The sequence below is a fragment of the Coturnix japonica genome, chromosome 11, assembly GCF_054131305.1.
Source record: "Coturnix japonica strain WE chromosome 11, WE-NBRP24, whole genome shotgun sequence".
Lineage (NCBI taxonomy): Eukaryota > Metazoa > Chordata > Aves > Galliformes > Phasianidae > Coturnix > Coturnix japonica.
The window spans coordinates 10,071,588-10,087,712 of record NC_140673.1 but is presented as its reverse complement, the minus strand read 5'-3'; the positions used below and the strand labels follow the sequence as shown (position 1 = coordinate 10,087,712).

General features: G+C 34.7%; 1 protein-coding gene across 8 annotated transcripts in view; it reads right to left on the bottom strand.

Moving 5' to 3' along the window:
• The window catches only part of KCNT2 (potassium sodium-activated channel subfamily T member 2), a 107,092-nt gene that overhangs the window by 75,434 nt on the left and 15,533 nt on the right, over window positions 1-16,125 (bottom strand). For all 8 annotated transcript variants that reach the window (XR_014932655.1, XR_014932656.1, XM_085511140.1 and 5 more), the window contains exons 2-4: window positions 9,141-9,220; window positions 4,108-4,207; window positions 530-586 (exon numbers count right to left, since the gene is read on the bottom strand). Coding sequence is in view for 5 of the 8 variants with exons in the window: in XM_085511140.1 (XP_085367266.1) it covers window positions 530-586; window positions 4,108-4,207; window positions 9,141-9,220 (237 nt within the window). In the remaining 3 variants the exon portion in view is untranslated. The remainder of the gene's footprint in view (window positions 1-529; window positions 587-4,107; window positions 4,208-9,140; window positions 9,221-16,125) is intronic.

The following is a 16,125-nucleotide window of genomic DNA, read 5'->3' as shown; positions in this document are numbered from 1 at the left end:
GCAGTTTGCAGTTTGGATTCTAGAGATGCAGAGGAACCATTATTAGTAGCAGGTTTTTTCTTTGATTTTTTTTGTTTTGTTTTGTTTTTTTCTGTGTAATGATATAAATGGCATCTACATAATAAGAACAATGTATCTTGGGAAAATACCATGTTGTTTTAGTATTTACTAAACCCAACAATACTTGATAGAGTGCTACTAGAATCTGATACCCCCCCACCCCCGTAGATTACTAGATTACTGCTAGTCAGAATTGTTTTCTATATAAGGGTGTCTGGTTTTTTGTTTTCAGATCTTAGAGCAGCATGCAATCCAGCAAGTCTGTTACATAGTCAGAGGAATAATTAGAATTTTAAAGGCGGTTTTGAATATTAATGAAGATCAAAGTAACTGATGGAGAGTTATAGAACTGTTATCATGATATATTAATGTATCCCCATTCCAGACAGAGTTGATTTGTCTTCCTGACCCAGCCTCCCTCACACAATCGTGTGGATTTTTGGTTTGCTTTTTTAAATAAGGAACTCACCAATCAATTGTTCCGGGCGTGTAATTTTGGTTGTAACAATCCCGGTTTAATTCCTTACTGATAGTTGTCATCACATCGATGCAAAGTCCATTTTCATTAGCAAATGCACATGGAAACACAATCATAAAAGCATACAGGGAAAAGGGATATTAGACTGTTAACCAAAACATTTTATATAATTCATGCAGTAGCTTGAAACACTAGATGATGAATATAAACATTTTTAACAGTAAAATAGTTTTTTGAATGTAGTTCTGGGTGTGTTCTGTATCCATAGAAAAGTAATGTAAAGCACTTCAGGTTACATTTTATAAGGATTTACTTTCAAACGTGGTCTGATGTGGAAAATAAAAAACAACTCAAAGAATACTTTCAAAAGCTGAACTCAGCCAAACTTTATACATTAACAGAACTATCCAGTCTATTAAATGTCCCACAGCACAATACAATGGATGGCTATACAGAAAAGGCAAACTCTCTAGCCAGTAAATTATTAAATGTTTAGAAGGAACAAGGAACAAACATATGAGGAAAGGACTGCAAAATGCAAAAAGATCTCTGCATATGAATACAAAACTATCAAAATACTCTTGACAGTAGCAGAAGTGCTGTTGTTCTAAGCCACTCCATATACTCAGTTATACCATTGCTGTCAAATATACTCATTGGAGCTCACTGCAGTTCTTAGGACAAAATGATATAAACAGTTTTTTCATGTCCAAAACTCATTAGCCACAAAAAACATCTGAACTATGGGTTTTTTTCCACTAGAAAATTGCATTACTTTAAATTGGATTCATGAAGTCCAATTATATTTTGTTATGCAATCATGCTTCAAACTTCAATACCAAGTGCATTATTTATTCAAAACCAGAAATATCATTGTTTCACTTCTTGCAGTATCCCTTCTGTAGCTACATTTATCAAACTACATATCTCTTTCAGTGCTTGGATTTGAGATTTATTTTTTTAAGTTGTATTTGTGGAAAACTGAATGCAAATTAGTACAGCTGTTCTGTACTGTTACGGGGCATATTATAAGGGTGTAATATACAGGGTATAACAAAGTTTTATTCCCTATTCATGCTTCTCAATGTCTTAACATTCAAAAAACTCTCACATTTCAGATTACATGTCTTTTCAAATCTGAAAACAATGCTACTCATTGTGGAGTGCAAATAACATCAGCTTTAAAATCCTTCATAGTGATTTTATGAAAATTTGCTTTTTTTGTTCCTAGTCAAACTATTAAGAAAAGCAACTTGATTAATACTATGAGATTTCTCTCTAAAGATCAGATCAATTTTTATCAGTTGCTACATCTTACAACATCACAATGATAAGATGTTCTGAAACAACATCTTGAGAGAGGACAATTGACTAAATTGTTCAATTTCTCACAAGAAAAAACAGCAGGACTTTATCCAGATTATTATTGGCTGTTGAAGGAAGCCACTGCAATCTTTGCAATTTTTCATTGGCCTGGTCCCTATTTGATTGCTGCAATCTATTGAAAACATTAAAACTCAGTTTTGGCAAACTCGTTTTCAGTGAAACGGTTTAAGGGTGTACATATATGCATATGTATGTGACAGGCAGCTGTGTCCATCAGGTACTGACAAGCATCAGTTTTTCTCATTGAACTACTCAAGTGTCCTGTACTTCTCTTTTTTCATATAAAGACAGTATTCTTCATGTAAAATTCATACCCTTTATACAGCAGGGTCCAGGCACACTATCATAAAGTCATTTAAAGGCACTTTACTGTTAATGATAGCAAGTTGCTGTACAACTCAGCTGCTTGGCATTTGTTTTGTGATTGAAAAGATGGCCAGAACTGAGTTAAGATATATTTTGGGGTATGTAGAATGAAACTATTATTAGGGAGCATGACTGCTTTCTGCTTTTCAGATTCACAGAGGAAACAATAACTGGTTTTAAATACTTTTTTATTTTTCTTAACTCAGTATAAAATGCTTGTAAAAAAGCTGATTGCAAAAGTACTGGTATTTTTTGGATGGAACATTGAGTTTCAGCAGAATTAACATCTATTGTGGTAGGTCTTCTTAATGTGATAAAAGAAGTAAAAGGACACATACTTTCATGGCTTTTGGTTTGCAATAGAAAGGCAATCTGAGAAGAATCTAACCTCTAAGCAGGAGAAAAGAACTAGGCTGTCTGGAAAGCCAAAGAGGGCTGTGCATCAAGACATTTTCAAGTCCCTGAGTTGCTGTGGTGCTGTGTCTAAATTTCATGGTAAATTTTTCTCTATCAGCACTTTGGTTTTGAATACTGCTACTTGTTTCCACTCTACACACTCCTTCTCCTTGAAGAGACATTTAGGGATACATGTGGAGTCAAAAAATAGAGGTTTTTTGCAGTTCTTGCTTTTCAAGGGAAATTTTTTCCTGTCTTTTTTTCAGATGTTCTGATTTCTTACAACAAATTTTGACAAAAGATTCTCAAACCAATTTTCTGTACTTCCTATTCACACATCCCACTCTCATACTGCAGAGGATAGTCTATTTTTCTTTAACTTGCTTTGCTTTGGAGTTGATTCTTGAAATCCTATGCGTGAGCTTTTCTAGAGCATTACCCTATGTAGTTTTAATCAATTTTAATCAATCTTCAAATCTGCAAATTAGAATTCATACTTACTCCCGTGCCTAGCATTGTATGAAGACTGCTATTTCTGTCACCCTGAGCTTAGTGTTTGCAGCCATGCTTTGGTTCATTCAGTACTTAAGGCCAACAGAAGCAAATCAAGTGAAAGCAAGTAATTAACTGAAAATGGTGTTTGTTATCATCATTGATAATATTCAGTATTTCTATGATATAAATACAATTGGAACAAAGGATTGCATAAATTGTAAATATTTTTTCAAAAATTGATGATTGATTGTACATCAGAAAAATGTACTTTTGGTCTCCTCCTCTTTTAAGTGTTTAGGGAATTCAGAGGCCTAGAAAGTTATCATCAGCATCATTTGTGTGAAAGCTCAGTTTCATGTATTTGTCTGATTGTGTCCAGAATCTAGAATCTTAAGTAAGACAGCTAATATTTGAATATCTGTGGCATGGTTAAGTCAGAACTATACACAAGACACTTCTTCTTTCCAAATTATATTGAAAAAACTTTGCATTTAGCTGCCTGAGAACTAACTACTGCATAGCAACATAATTTTCTGGCAGGAGAGTTAAACTTCCAACAAATTAATACTGGTGTGTATCTGTTCTGTCAGCTGATGCATCAGAAAAAAAAAAAAAAAAAAAAAAAAAAAAAAAGCTGCTATCTATGCTACTTAGAGCTATTTCATTTACAAGAGTACAAGAGAAAAAATAGTGATCATTAACAGTTCTGAACCATCCCAGCTGATGTGGAAACTAATTCTGCATAGCTCCTTTCCTACGTTTTGTAACCACAAAATACAGAATCCTTGTGTGGTAAATTTATTTCCTGGGAAGAACTTCATAGTTCCCACCAAAATATTGTTCCTTATTCAGTTCTTCATAAACCTAATTTATTTTATATATGCTTAACAATGCTTTGAAAGAACAAGTAACAGAATAAATATTACCATCCATGTCCTTGTGTAGGGTCATCCAGAAGCACACGAATTATGTATAAGAAACAGCTTAGTAGCTTAAGCGAAAAATTGAATAACCGTATTCTCAGACCTATTTTAAAAGGAAGAGAAAGACTCTTTATAGTTTCATTCACTTTTAAGATAAAACTAAAAGGAACTAAAATAGATATGATACAACAGAGCAAAGGTACCTGACATTTCCCTTTGGCAGAAGCATATATGAGTATCCCTGTCAGATGCACAGAAAATACATTTTTCCAACATCCAGAAACCTCTGGCTTAAGATTTGGTCCCTTTTAAAGGGGAGATCTAGGCAGTTGTTTTGCTTGAAGGCTATTCAATACAATCTGTTGTTTCTGAGGCCTGCAGCTTTTTTAGTTTTACAAATTTCTTCTCAAAAGGGGAACCAGAATGACATACAGTGTTTGAGATATAGTAGTATGAAGAAGACATACTTTCAACCACAGGCAGAGGATGGAACCAGAATGACATACAGTGTTTGAGATGCAAGATATAGTAGCATGAGGAAGACATACTTTCAACCACAGGCAGAGGATATCCAATGGCAATTATTTAAATATTAATATCTGATATTAATATCAGGCTTCATGTAGTAGTTTCTCATACTAACATAAAAAAATTGAACTGTAGATATTTAATGTTAAAGTTGCATAACTAGGAATCCAAGAATCAGGATATCTGAAAGTCATGCTAAATGCACAACTTGAACTGATTCAGCAGCTTCTTCTATGGACCATATGAATACCAAAATATTCTATTTAACAGGTCTCAAATACTCAATACTATCACAGAATATTACAGTATGTCTTGCAAACTATAGGTCTACTGCACAGAGACAGGATTCCTCCAATGGAACCCAGGTGGACAGTTGGTTCTATCACACAGGCATTTTAATTCAGTGCTAATAGGAGTCATTGTCTACTGCAACAAAACTTAATTGTATTTTAATGAAGTTTTGGAGTCAGAGGATTAGCATTTAAATCCTCAGTCTTGTTATTAGTCTTAAAATTAATGAGGGAAGGCAACCTTAAGCACTTTTTTTTTTTTTTTTCAGTCATGTGAACCAGGAGTCCAATTCTATAGAGCTGAGAGGCTTTCAGTCCAAAGCAGAACATTACTGACTGGGTCTCACATAGGTCTGATTTCCTTTGCACTGAGTATATTTTATTTTTGAATTGTAAATATGGTATCAAACCTGCTGAACTCAATAGAACTATAGAGCAGCAGTCTCATCAAGCATACTCAAATCTGTGCAGAAACATGCCCTGTGAAGCTCCAGTTATCACACAAGGACTGGGTGAACTTCTACAGCATTTCATTGTCTGTAAGCTAAGGGTTAAAATCCTGTGTTTGGGTCTTGGCCATGAGAAGTCACACAGCTGTTACTGTGTTGTTGCTATGCTATTATTTGACCAAAATTACTTCATTTTTTTCCCAGTTGTGCTATAATCTTGTACTAACTCTGGGGGTATTCAAGGAATGACTGGATGTTGTGTTGAGGGACATGGTTTAGTGGGAGCTATTGGTAATAGGTGAATGGTTGGACTGGATGATCTTTTAGGTCTTTTCTAACCTTGGTGATTCTATGATTCTGTGATACTATACATGTTTGAACTGTTGGTGAAGAAGATACAAATTCTTTGTCTGTGCTAATGCTTTTCCAGAAGACTTCTGAATGGTTACTGTAACAGTCAAGCCATTAGAAAAAGAGCAGATAACCTGAAAACAAAGGAAGACAACAAAAAAACAGGTGGAATTCCTTTCCCTATCCATTTTGTGTTATTTAAAGTTCATCACTTGTTTTTTCTGTTCTTTAACTCTGTAAATGTTTATCTTGATGTTAGATAATTCTTTTCTGTATTGATAATGGGCCAAATTTTAATAATCATTTGAATTTATTGCTGGTCTGAATTCCAAAAGAAAATACTGCTTTTATGATTTCAAAAACAAATCAGTATGTGGCACCCATGCTCCTGGCTGCTGCCTTAAATCTTAACTCTAAAGTCCTGATCTTGAATGATTGAAATCTGCTTACATATTCAATATTAAAATTCTCCAGATCTCTTCCATAATATACTTGAAAGTGCTCCAGGTTCTGGATATCCCAACTGGGCTGCTTTCCATAGTATGAGGCAGGGTTTTCACTCCTTATGTACATTTGTGGAAGGCCTGTAGGCACTGACATAGAACATATGTGGTAGTCTGGGTTACATGGACAGGGCAGACAGCAGGACCTGTATATCATACAAGAGTGGTTCAGGCATTACAAAAGTAATGTAAAACAGACTTCAAGTGTAGCTTCTGCTTCAACTTCTGGATATGTCCTGACACAGGGAGTGCATTTGGTCCCTCCTGCCATAGCTATAATAATTAATGTAAGTAAATATTTGCTGGTCAAAATATTCTGTAGGTTCATAGATAGGGACATCATCCATGAGCTGGAAGAAACACATTTGTTCTACTGTTATGGAGATCTAAGATTTCACATCAGAGGAGGAGGAGGCAGTCACCAGAAGGCTAGGATTTAAAATAGTTTTTCATTTATTACTTTCTTACAAAGCAAGTATTTCATACTTCTGTTTGTTGGTTGACTATTTTGGTCCCCTACTTTACATAAACTGCTTGATTTAATTTCTTTTTCCTTTTTTCCATTCACAGACAGATTGTTCAAGTAGCAGGGTCATTTACACATAATATCTCTGCTTTGATATTGATGCTTGAAACTTGTATTCAGCTACATCAATCATACACTGTTATGAATAGTTTAATGAGATTATAATTCTACCTTGTCCCTGTAAGCATGATGCTACATGTGTTGCCTTCTTCAAAAGAAGAAGTTGGCAATAACAGTTAAAAATCTGTTTGTTTTCTGAAGTTCTCAAGCTGAGAATGAAACATGAACATTTGAACAGGTATCTGCTATCTTTTTTACCAGTAATTTCAAGTATAATGTAATAGAACTGGTAGTGATCAGGTATAATGCAACTGAAGTTTTAATTATTATTTTTTTTTCTTATTTTATAACTTCTTAATACTCCCCTTACAAGCATTTTCAGAGATAATTCTCCAATCTGGAGATCTGATCTACATCAAAGCAGGGGTGACAGAGACAGCAGCTGAAGATTTTTACTATCATCTTCCATTTTTATTTCCTAATAAATCTCTAACACTGCTGGCTTTTAGCAAAGTCATCTAAGTAGCAGTTGGCTCTAGGAGTTAAATGAAAATACATTGTTAATAATTCATATCTTGATGACAGTTATCTGTTTTATACTGTCTCCACTGAATTGAAAATTCACTTATTTTTTCCTTTGAGACTTATTTTAAGCTGTGTGTGATCTTGGCAAGTATTAGCAAGCCATAAAAATGTATTTTATTTATTTATTTGTAGCTCTCTGACACCTTTTTAAAAAGTCCTTTGTGTACTGTTTTAATTTTATTATAAACTTGTTTACAGAAGGTTGAGTGGTAGCTAAGCTGAAATCAGATGTAGATGGCCTTATTTTACTAGTTCATAAAAACGTGTTCAGAACTGGAATAATGAATGAGGCAGTTGATATTTCATGCCTGTTTCTGGTCTAATTAGATTGGTATTCTATTAAAAAAAAATCATATAAATTCTGGACTAATAGCACTGGAGCATGGGTACTACTTCTCACTCTCTGACATTCTAAGCCTACTTGTGAAGTTTTGCACTCATGAAAACTTTGCCGAACATCTGTAAATTGATATAGTACTGCCTGAAAACTTGAGAAAATAATGCAGTAGAATCAGTAGTGACAGGAAATAGATACACAGTATGTGAAGGAAGGTTTTCAATGTTCTCATTGAAACCTAAGATCTAAAGGGCCAAATCTTTTTTCATTGGTTCCATGATACCTAACATAATCCCCAATAGGATCAATCAACAGTTGCTTCCCACTCCTTATTTTAAATAAGTTTCCATAACATTCCTTAACCTCATGTTCCCAATTGAGCAAAGATGTCCCAGTATAGTAACAATTCTCTTAACACAGCTAGCCAGAATTTAAGTGTTCAGCAAAGTAATGGCCACAAATTCATAGCAGTTAACTATCTTCACGTTTTACTTTTGTGCTGCTTATGATAAATATACCTGTTTTTAAATGTATGGCCTTCAGTTCTTCCATCAAAATATGGATTTGTAAAAAGGCTTTTGTTTTCATTTTTTGTTAAGATCTAAGTAGAGGTAAAGAATTCCTACTTTTATCTCAAGCAAGTATGTATCCATAACTTTTCTATCATAACCGTGAGAAGAGTTTTCTAATGAGTTTGGACTTATTATTTATTTACTGCTTACAGCTTCCAAGGTTGTTTTTCTAGCCAGGAATAATAGCCCTTTCTAGTTCAGTATGCTTTTCTGTCTTGTCTCTTACTCCACTATACACTATATGAATGCTCTTGGATCAGCTTCCTGAATGTATGTAAACACAAATGTCTTGGATTCTCCATATAATCGTCTTCTGTGATGGCTTATGAATTTAAATGCATACATCAATGAAAATACACTGCTAAATTGGAATATAAAGTTACTATATTCATGAAGACTGGGAATTTGTTATAAATTCTCTATTAGTTTCCTTACCAAATCACTCTTTTTTTGTTTTTGTACAAAGTTTGATGCTTAGGAGTATTCAATACAATTAAACGGTAATGCAAAAGCACCTGGTTTTTGTTTTTGTACTCAAACAAAATCATCTTTGAGGTGTTTTGCTTTCTTAGAAGTCAAGCAACAATCACTGATAAAGCTGACATTACCATGGAGATTATGATCATTACCGTAAAACAAGAACATATTTTTATTTTAAATACTTCTTGAGTGTTATAGAAATAATGTAAAACTGACTCCTGTGGGGTAGGGAAAAAAAAAAAAAACAAAAAACTGCTGAGAAGAAAATTAATACCTTTGCTGTTGCCATCAATGGAATTAGATTCTAACCAAAGTATTAGTATTATGCTTAATAGAAATTAATCCAGCTGCTTACTTGATCTTTGGTTTTTGATGAAGAAGAGTTTTAGTCTCTCTTTAAATGTGTTTTCATTCATATAGAATTCAACTTGCACCCTGAAATATAAAAAGAAGGATTAGAATTGAATAAGGAAGACAATAAATTATCATCTTTAAAAAATAGCTTTCCCTAATCTGTTCTTTCTTTATGACTGGAGGAACATTTACTGTTCAGCCAAAGGTTCACTCAGATTTGAATGACTTAACATTAAAAAACCTACAGTTAGATACATACATAATTTATCCCCTTTACATCCAGATCATTTTCATAATACCTGGGTACTCTGCACTGGAAAAACTGGAAGCTTCTGTGTTTTTAAATTTTCACTGCAAGATTACTTTCATATTTGCATCTTGGTTAGGATGATTTCACTGATGTTCAAGTTAAATCTTCCATCTCAATTTAACTATTTCTGTAAAGTTAGCATTGTAATGATTTTTTCCTATCTTATTCATGTATTTGTTAAGCTTTCATATCTGAGTCTTCACCTTTAATCAAATACTCCTGCCCCAAACAAACCACTCTCTGAACTTCATTTTTTGTCACAGTATAAGAGAGCAAAATTATATTGCCATCATCCAGCACTGTACAGAAAACAGCTCCCCTTCCTATTTATGCTACTAAAACAATGACTTTCAATGACTTTTCCTCCCTTCCACACAACTTGCCCAGACCTCTTTCATATCTCTGTCCCTCAGTTCATTCTGAGCACCACTCATGCAACAGTGGTTAAACTACAAAGGAAAAGAACAACATTATGAAATACACTAATCATACAGAAAAACTTAAGCAATTTTGGAGCTGCACTGCCTACCCTAACATTAGCATTAGCTGTATTTTCACAGAAGTCCTTGCTATGTTTGACTAAATGAACTTCTCTCACCAATCTTACTTATCCAGTAATTAATCCTCATTCACTTTACCCCAGCACAATTTCTGTTCCTTTCTGAGAAGTCAGTACTTGATTTGGGAGCCTCCATTACTACTTCTAAAGGGACAGCATGAAAGTAAGTAGGGAATTAAACTGCTTCCCATTCAAAGCATGGTAGAAGGTAAGTATTCTGTAGCTTAGAGGATTTTTAAATTCTGTGCAATTAAATGTTTGATGGACTTAAGAGTAAATGCTATCATATGCTAGCTTTCCTGCCCTACCTGGCTCTGCTTCTTTTGAGATAAGATCTTTAAACTTTTGGTAATAAAGGGAAGGAATGCATCTGTCTTCCTCTTTTTAAATGAAGAGTAGCCACAAGTGCATATTTAGTAGAGTTTAGGCTCATAGGGAAATTCCCACCAGTCTAGAAGAAAAGCCCATCAATTAACAGCCTGTGTCTGAGCTTTGATTGAGGTTAAACACAGAATGTTGTGCTGTTCAAGACAGCTGGAGTTCTTTGCATTAGCAGAAGTACGGCTTAAATTATTGGTAAGATTAAGGAAAGTTAAGTAAACATGCCCAGTGGTTAATCATGAGGTGAGCAGATTTGTGAGGGCCTGAGTTCTGCTTCAGTTCTTTTCACAGAATCACAGAATTGTAGGTGTTGGAAGGGACCTATTGGGACTGTAGAGTCCAACCCCCCTGATAAATCAGGTTCTCTATAGTAGGTTGTCTAGGAAGGCATCCCGATGGATCATAAATATCTCTGAAGAAGGAGACTCCACAGCCTCTCTAAGCAGCCTGTTCCAGTGCTTTGTCATGCAAACAGTAAAGAAGTTGTTCTTTGTGTTTGTATGGAACAGTTCCCAGGGTATTTACTGTCATTGCATTAGTGACAGTTTTAGTGGAAAACATTCCTTGTGATTTGGCAGCTGCAACATGATAAATATATATGTGTAATTTTCAGGGATATATTTCAGTAGGTAAACAATGTGGCATAAGCTACTGAAGTGAGGGATGTTATTTAAAATGAGTACAGTATTGGTGATCTTTGTTTACATGTTTTACACTAATCTCAGACTTTAGGTAAGAAAATTATAGTCATCACTTACAATGGAAGAACTACATGTTAACAGAAAGCTGTGAATTAATGATAGTGAGGAAAGAGGATGTGGGAGCTAATCAGACTTCTATCACTGCTGCTAAGGACTGCTCTGATAGCCCCCTAGCAGCTGTCTGCTTCTGCCTTGCTTCCCTTAGCAACCAGTGCTGACAGCAGACTGGAATTCCACACTGCAGTCGTTTCCATGGCAAAATGTATTACAAATGCTGCTAACACCACTCCTATGGCTCAGTTCTTCCTTCTTCCTCTGATTATTTTTGAAATTCACTAAAAACTATGCTAGCCTTCTACATTTGCAGGAAATGCATTATCACATAAACAATCACCATACAAGTCCATCATATTCTAGCTACTGGACAGAGAGTATCTCATTTAGTTTGCTATTCACTAAGAATAAATGGCTGAAGGAGCCACAGGTAGCGATGAGGACAGGAACCTTTGGATACTGTACTTTTTTTCAATGTTATCCTTTTAATTTTATGGGGTAATGCTCTTCAGTCATTGTTGTGATCTTTTTTACCCCAAGTGCTTGCACTTTTTTGAGTCTTTCCTGCCATAAACTGTAAGCTGGAAAATGAGTATTTCTGGAATAGAACACAAATTCTGATCCTCACTTGTGTTGTTATGATTACCTCTTATTAAGAGGGAAAAGCTTTGTAGCAGCTTTTCTGGACCCATGGCAAACTTGGTAATGAGGATGTTTCAAGTAAGTGAAATTCATTACAATGTACTACTTAAATGAAACATTGTTCTGTTGCAGCAGAAACACTAGTTGGAATCTGGGTTCAAGCAGTGGAAGGGTGGAAGCAGATGTTCTGGTGTTGATGAAATGAGAAACATACAGTACAGGCTGACTATCTGTGTATGTGGATGACCTGACCTATCAAATAGTTTTAGTTTTGTTCTTTGTTTGTACTGAAGATGTTTTTCTTCTCCCTGTACCAAGGCAGTCATAGTTCAGTCCACCCTGATCAAAAAGTAAGTCAAGCTGATGGATTAATATACTCACCCTTGATGACAGACAGAAATGTTTAATGAACACTGGATCTTGTGTACATAGCTAGTCAATAGTTTCTGACTTTTTCTATGTGGTAGGAATGGAATGTTCCATGAAAACCTGATTCGGAGAGTTAAAGAACAGATCGAATGCTTTACTGACTTTACTGAAAATGCACAAATAAAAATAAATGTACCTCTAGCACAAATAACTGAAATTGTTTGCTTCTCTTGAAAACATAATGCTGGCTTTTGCATGTACAGGTGGTTGGTTTTCTAAAGCTTCTTTTGAAAATTTTATACCCTTAATAGTGGTCTTCTCTATTTGAAAATCAGAGGATAGTGATGTTAGTGGAATCTTTCAATCACATCTTAAAGTACCTAAAGTACAATTATATATTATGTGCTTTTAATTCAGTCAAGATGTAATTTGAATAGTACATTTTAATATGATACAAAATATTGTCACAAAAACACATGAAGAACACTAATGCAAATTCTTCTTTCTCAAGACTGCAAATCACTGGAACTAGTTTCTTAACTATGACTGCATTTTTGTCATTGCTATTTATTATGTAACTCTAACTCCTTAGTCATGTTTTACTGTAGTTACGTTATCACCTTGCATCCTCAGTTTTACAACTTTTCTCTTTTACGTTAGAAAGTAGTAGCTGTGGCAGAAGTAATTCCTTCAGAAATGAAAGTATGAGTGGGTTTTCTCACTATGTGCCTGCTAAGAGATGAAAATTTTTATGTTTTCTGTTTCCTGATACTGGAACCTGGTTGGTCCAAGTGGAGTCAAATTGAAGAAAACTATATATATTAATTTAAATCTTTCTTTATGGGAAGGGAAATTCCATGTTGCCTTTCCTGCAAGAAGAAACTTGTATAAACAGAGTTCTTTATAATTGGGATTTTCAAATCCAGTACATGTGAAATTGTGTTAGATTTCAAAATTGAAAGTTTACCAAATATGGTGTAGATAGCTGCTTCAAAATGAAGTTGTTACAGTGCAAAATCGATTTATTTATTTTTTTAGACAGCTTTTAGAAAATGTCTCATGTATATTAATGGTGACTGTCTTTGGTAGATGCTATCCTTTATGAAGTTTTTCAAGTTCAGACATACTGAGTACTCTGATTTGTTTAGAGCTTCACAGAAAAGTCATCATATTATGTTTGTACTTTCTTGGCCTACTTATTCCATCACAGAATTTTACAAGTTGGAATAAACAGCACCCACTGACATCGAAACAGTGGATGTGAGCACAGTGAGGCAGTGGGTGGTGTGTTTCAGCAGTGGTGGCCATGTTGAAAAATAGAGAACCTGCTCCACCAAACAGTGCTACTGTGCTCTGTGTATCTGTTTCCATGGAAATAAAAAGGAGGCATTACTTCTAGAGAGGCCTATGAATGTAAATTATTTGCAGTGGCCTGACCCTGCTCACTCTGATGAGTACTTTTAAAACGTACCAAATCCAAAAGATCTGCTGCCCAAGCGGCCAATGAGATTTCAGGGCTCATTCCAGCGTCCACTGCAGATTTTCTCCTCACCTTCCCTCAGCCCTCCCTCAGCCCCATCACAACATCAGAATTAATGTGATCCATCAAGTTATTTGTCAAATGTTACCTCATCACCCCATGTAAAAAAAAAAAAAAACCAAAAAAACAGCAACTAGATCAGTAACTTTCTGTTACTGATTTTTAGCTTGGAAAGGTCTTATTTTTGTTTCTGGTAAGTTGTAAGTTCTCAGCTGCTCAGGTCAAATGAAGTTCTGAGTTGTTTTTTTTTTCCTCTCCTTTCTGAAGAAGAGCAACCCAAAACATCTGGGAAGAATGGGGGCTTGCTTACTCCCACTATTAGGAAAGACAGTTATTCTTAGTCCATTCTTGAAGTGTGAGACTGACTTTTCTAGACATCTTAGGATATGGTTTTTAAAGCTAAATCTTTCCTGAAGCTATGTGCAAAACACTGCTTACAAAGTCTCACATTTTCAATAAGATCTTTATTTTCTTAAAGAATACTTCCAACAAGAGTGAAATTACTAAAGGTGATGAGTATTCTGAAAGGGGATTTTATCTGTTTGTTATGAATAAGCCAATGAATATTTTCAGGAGCTCTGCAGAACAATGTGTGTGATACTGTCTTGTATGGTACTGCCTGTATCTATTCATTTCACTGTCAAGACCTGTAGAATACTGAATTTCAAGCTGTTGCATGGTATTTTGACACTCAGGTCTTTGACTTTTCCCATGTCACTGGGATGTCTACAACCACTCTGTAACATCAAAGGAACAGATGTTAGTGGTTCTCAGGTAAATTAGTTTCTATGACTGTAAAGTGTGCTGAATAAGAGTGCTGCGTGTTAAAACTCCATGGCTGGAGACTGCTATTACTTTGCTATGAAAGTTACTTTATTATGAAAGGCAACAGGATAGCTGGTGATTCATGATTAAATTTTTCTTTCTTATCTCTCAAAACTACACCTTTTCTAAAGCAGCAAGTAGAACAAAGCTGAGAACCACTAGTGCGTGGTATGTTCAAAGACCAGATCATTTTTCTTGGTTTTATTTTTACTTATAAAGTAGGATATTAAGATTTAGCTATTCAAAAATGAAGCAAGAAGGAAAAGATAAAAAGAGCAGATGGATACACAAGAGAAAAAAAGAATCCAAAAAAAGGAACAAAAACCTTGTGGGTGAATCCCAATCTGTCATTTTTAAAGCATCACATGACCAAGTGTAAAACATAACTTTAAGTATGACTTAGTAATATGGTATCAGAAATCCATTGCCAATTACCTATACCAGACCCAATGCCCAGTACCATCATTTTACAGTTGAGTTGTAAAACTTGTAAAATTATCACACCAGACTTCCCTTATTGCTTCAGGTATTTCATTAATATTTTTCTCCCAAAATGAAAAGCATTTTCTTGCTATTTTATTTGTACAACATACTCCATGGAAGTCTGGAGATCAGCATGAGATTCAAAAGAACATATTTATTGATTCTTCTCTAACATAACTCCACAGCTTTTTATTGTTGACATTTGGCTTTCTTATTACTTCTGTGACTTTTCTGCTTCTGATTTTTTTATTCTTTTTTAACTGTACTACATTAGATCTGCTTTCTAATTTTCCATTAAAACCAAGAGCATTTACTGGAAAAACTGATGCTATGGCAAGATAGAAAAACAAACGTTGAAGGCCTTCCTGTAAATGAATTGTTGGGTGCTCAATATGTTAACCTACATTTTTATACAAGGCATAGTATATTATACAGTAGTGTTAGCTGTACTTCCCAAAAGGAAATATAACATTATGGGAAAAAAATTGTCTTAAACTTCTTACAGCAGTCAGTGTTCATAGCAGAACTTACAGATTTGTATTTTGTCTTACTCTCTGGTTAACATTCCTTAAGGAGAGAAATTTCAGAAATTGAATTCTGAATTTGAAGGTAGAAACATCAGCTTGTCGTGACAAAATCACAAATTCCTGTTTTTCTTCTGAAAATTGCTTTGTTCAAGATGATAACTGTGCTTTAGATTTCCTCTATCACTACTTAAGCAGAAAATCTAATGAATTTTTCCAAGCAAAATGCTTTCATCAAGCTGAACAACAGTCTTGGTTTGTTTTCATTTTCAGTATTATTTGGGTTTTCTGTCCCAATTATAAAAAAAACTTCTGAAATTTTCTAAGTTTTTGTAGCCTTAAAGTTTATCCCTGCATAAAACTACAGATACTGTGCAAGAGATTAAGTTGCCTTTTCTATCACATTGTCTTAGTGGGAAATGATCTGTCTTCCCTGTCCAACCTTTTGGGAGCTATGTTCTACTTATATTCCTTTGCCTTAGCTTGGTTGTCTTAATTTCTTACTAGATAACTGCATGGAGATGATAATGAGTCTTAGCTGTTTAACAGCTTCCCACTGAGCTCTGAAGTAAAAACAGCATAAATAAGGCCATCTTCA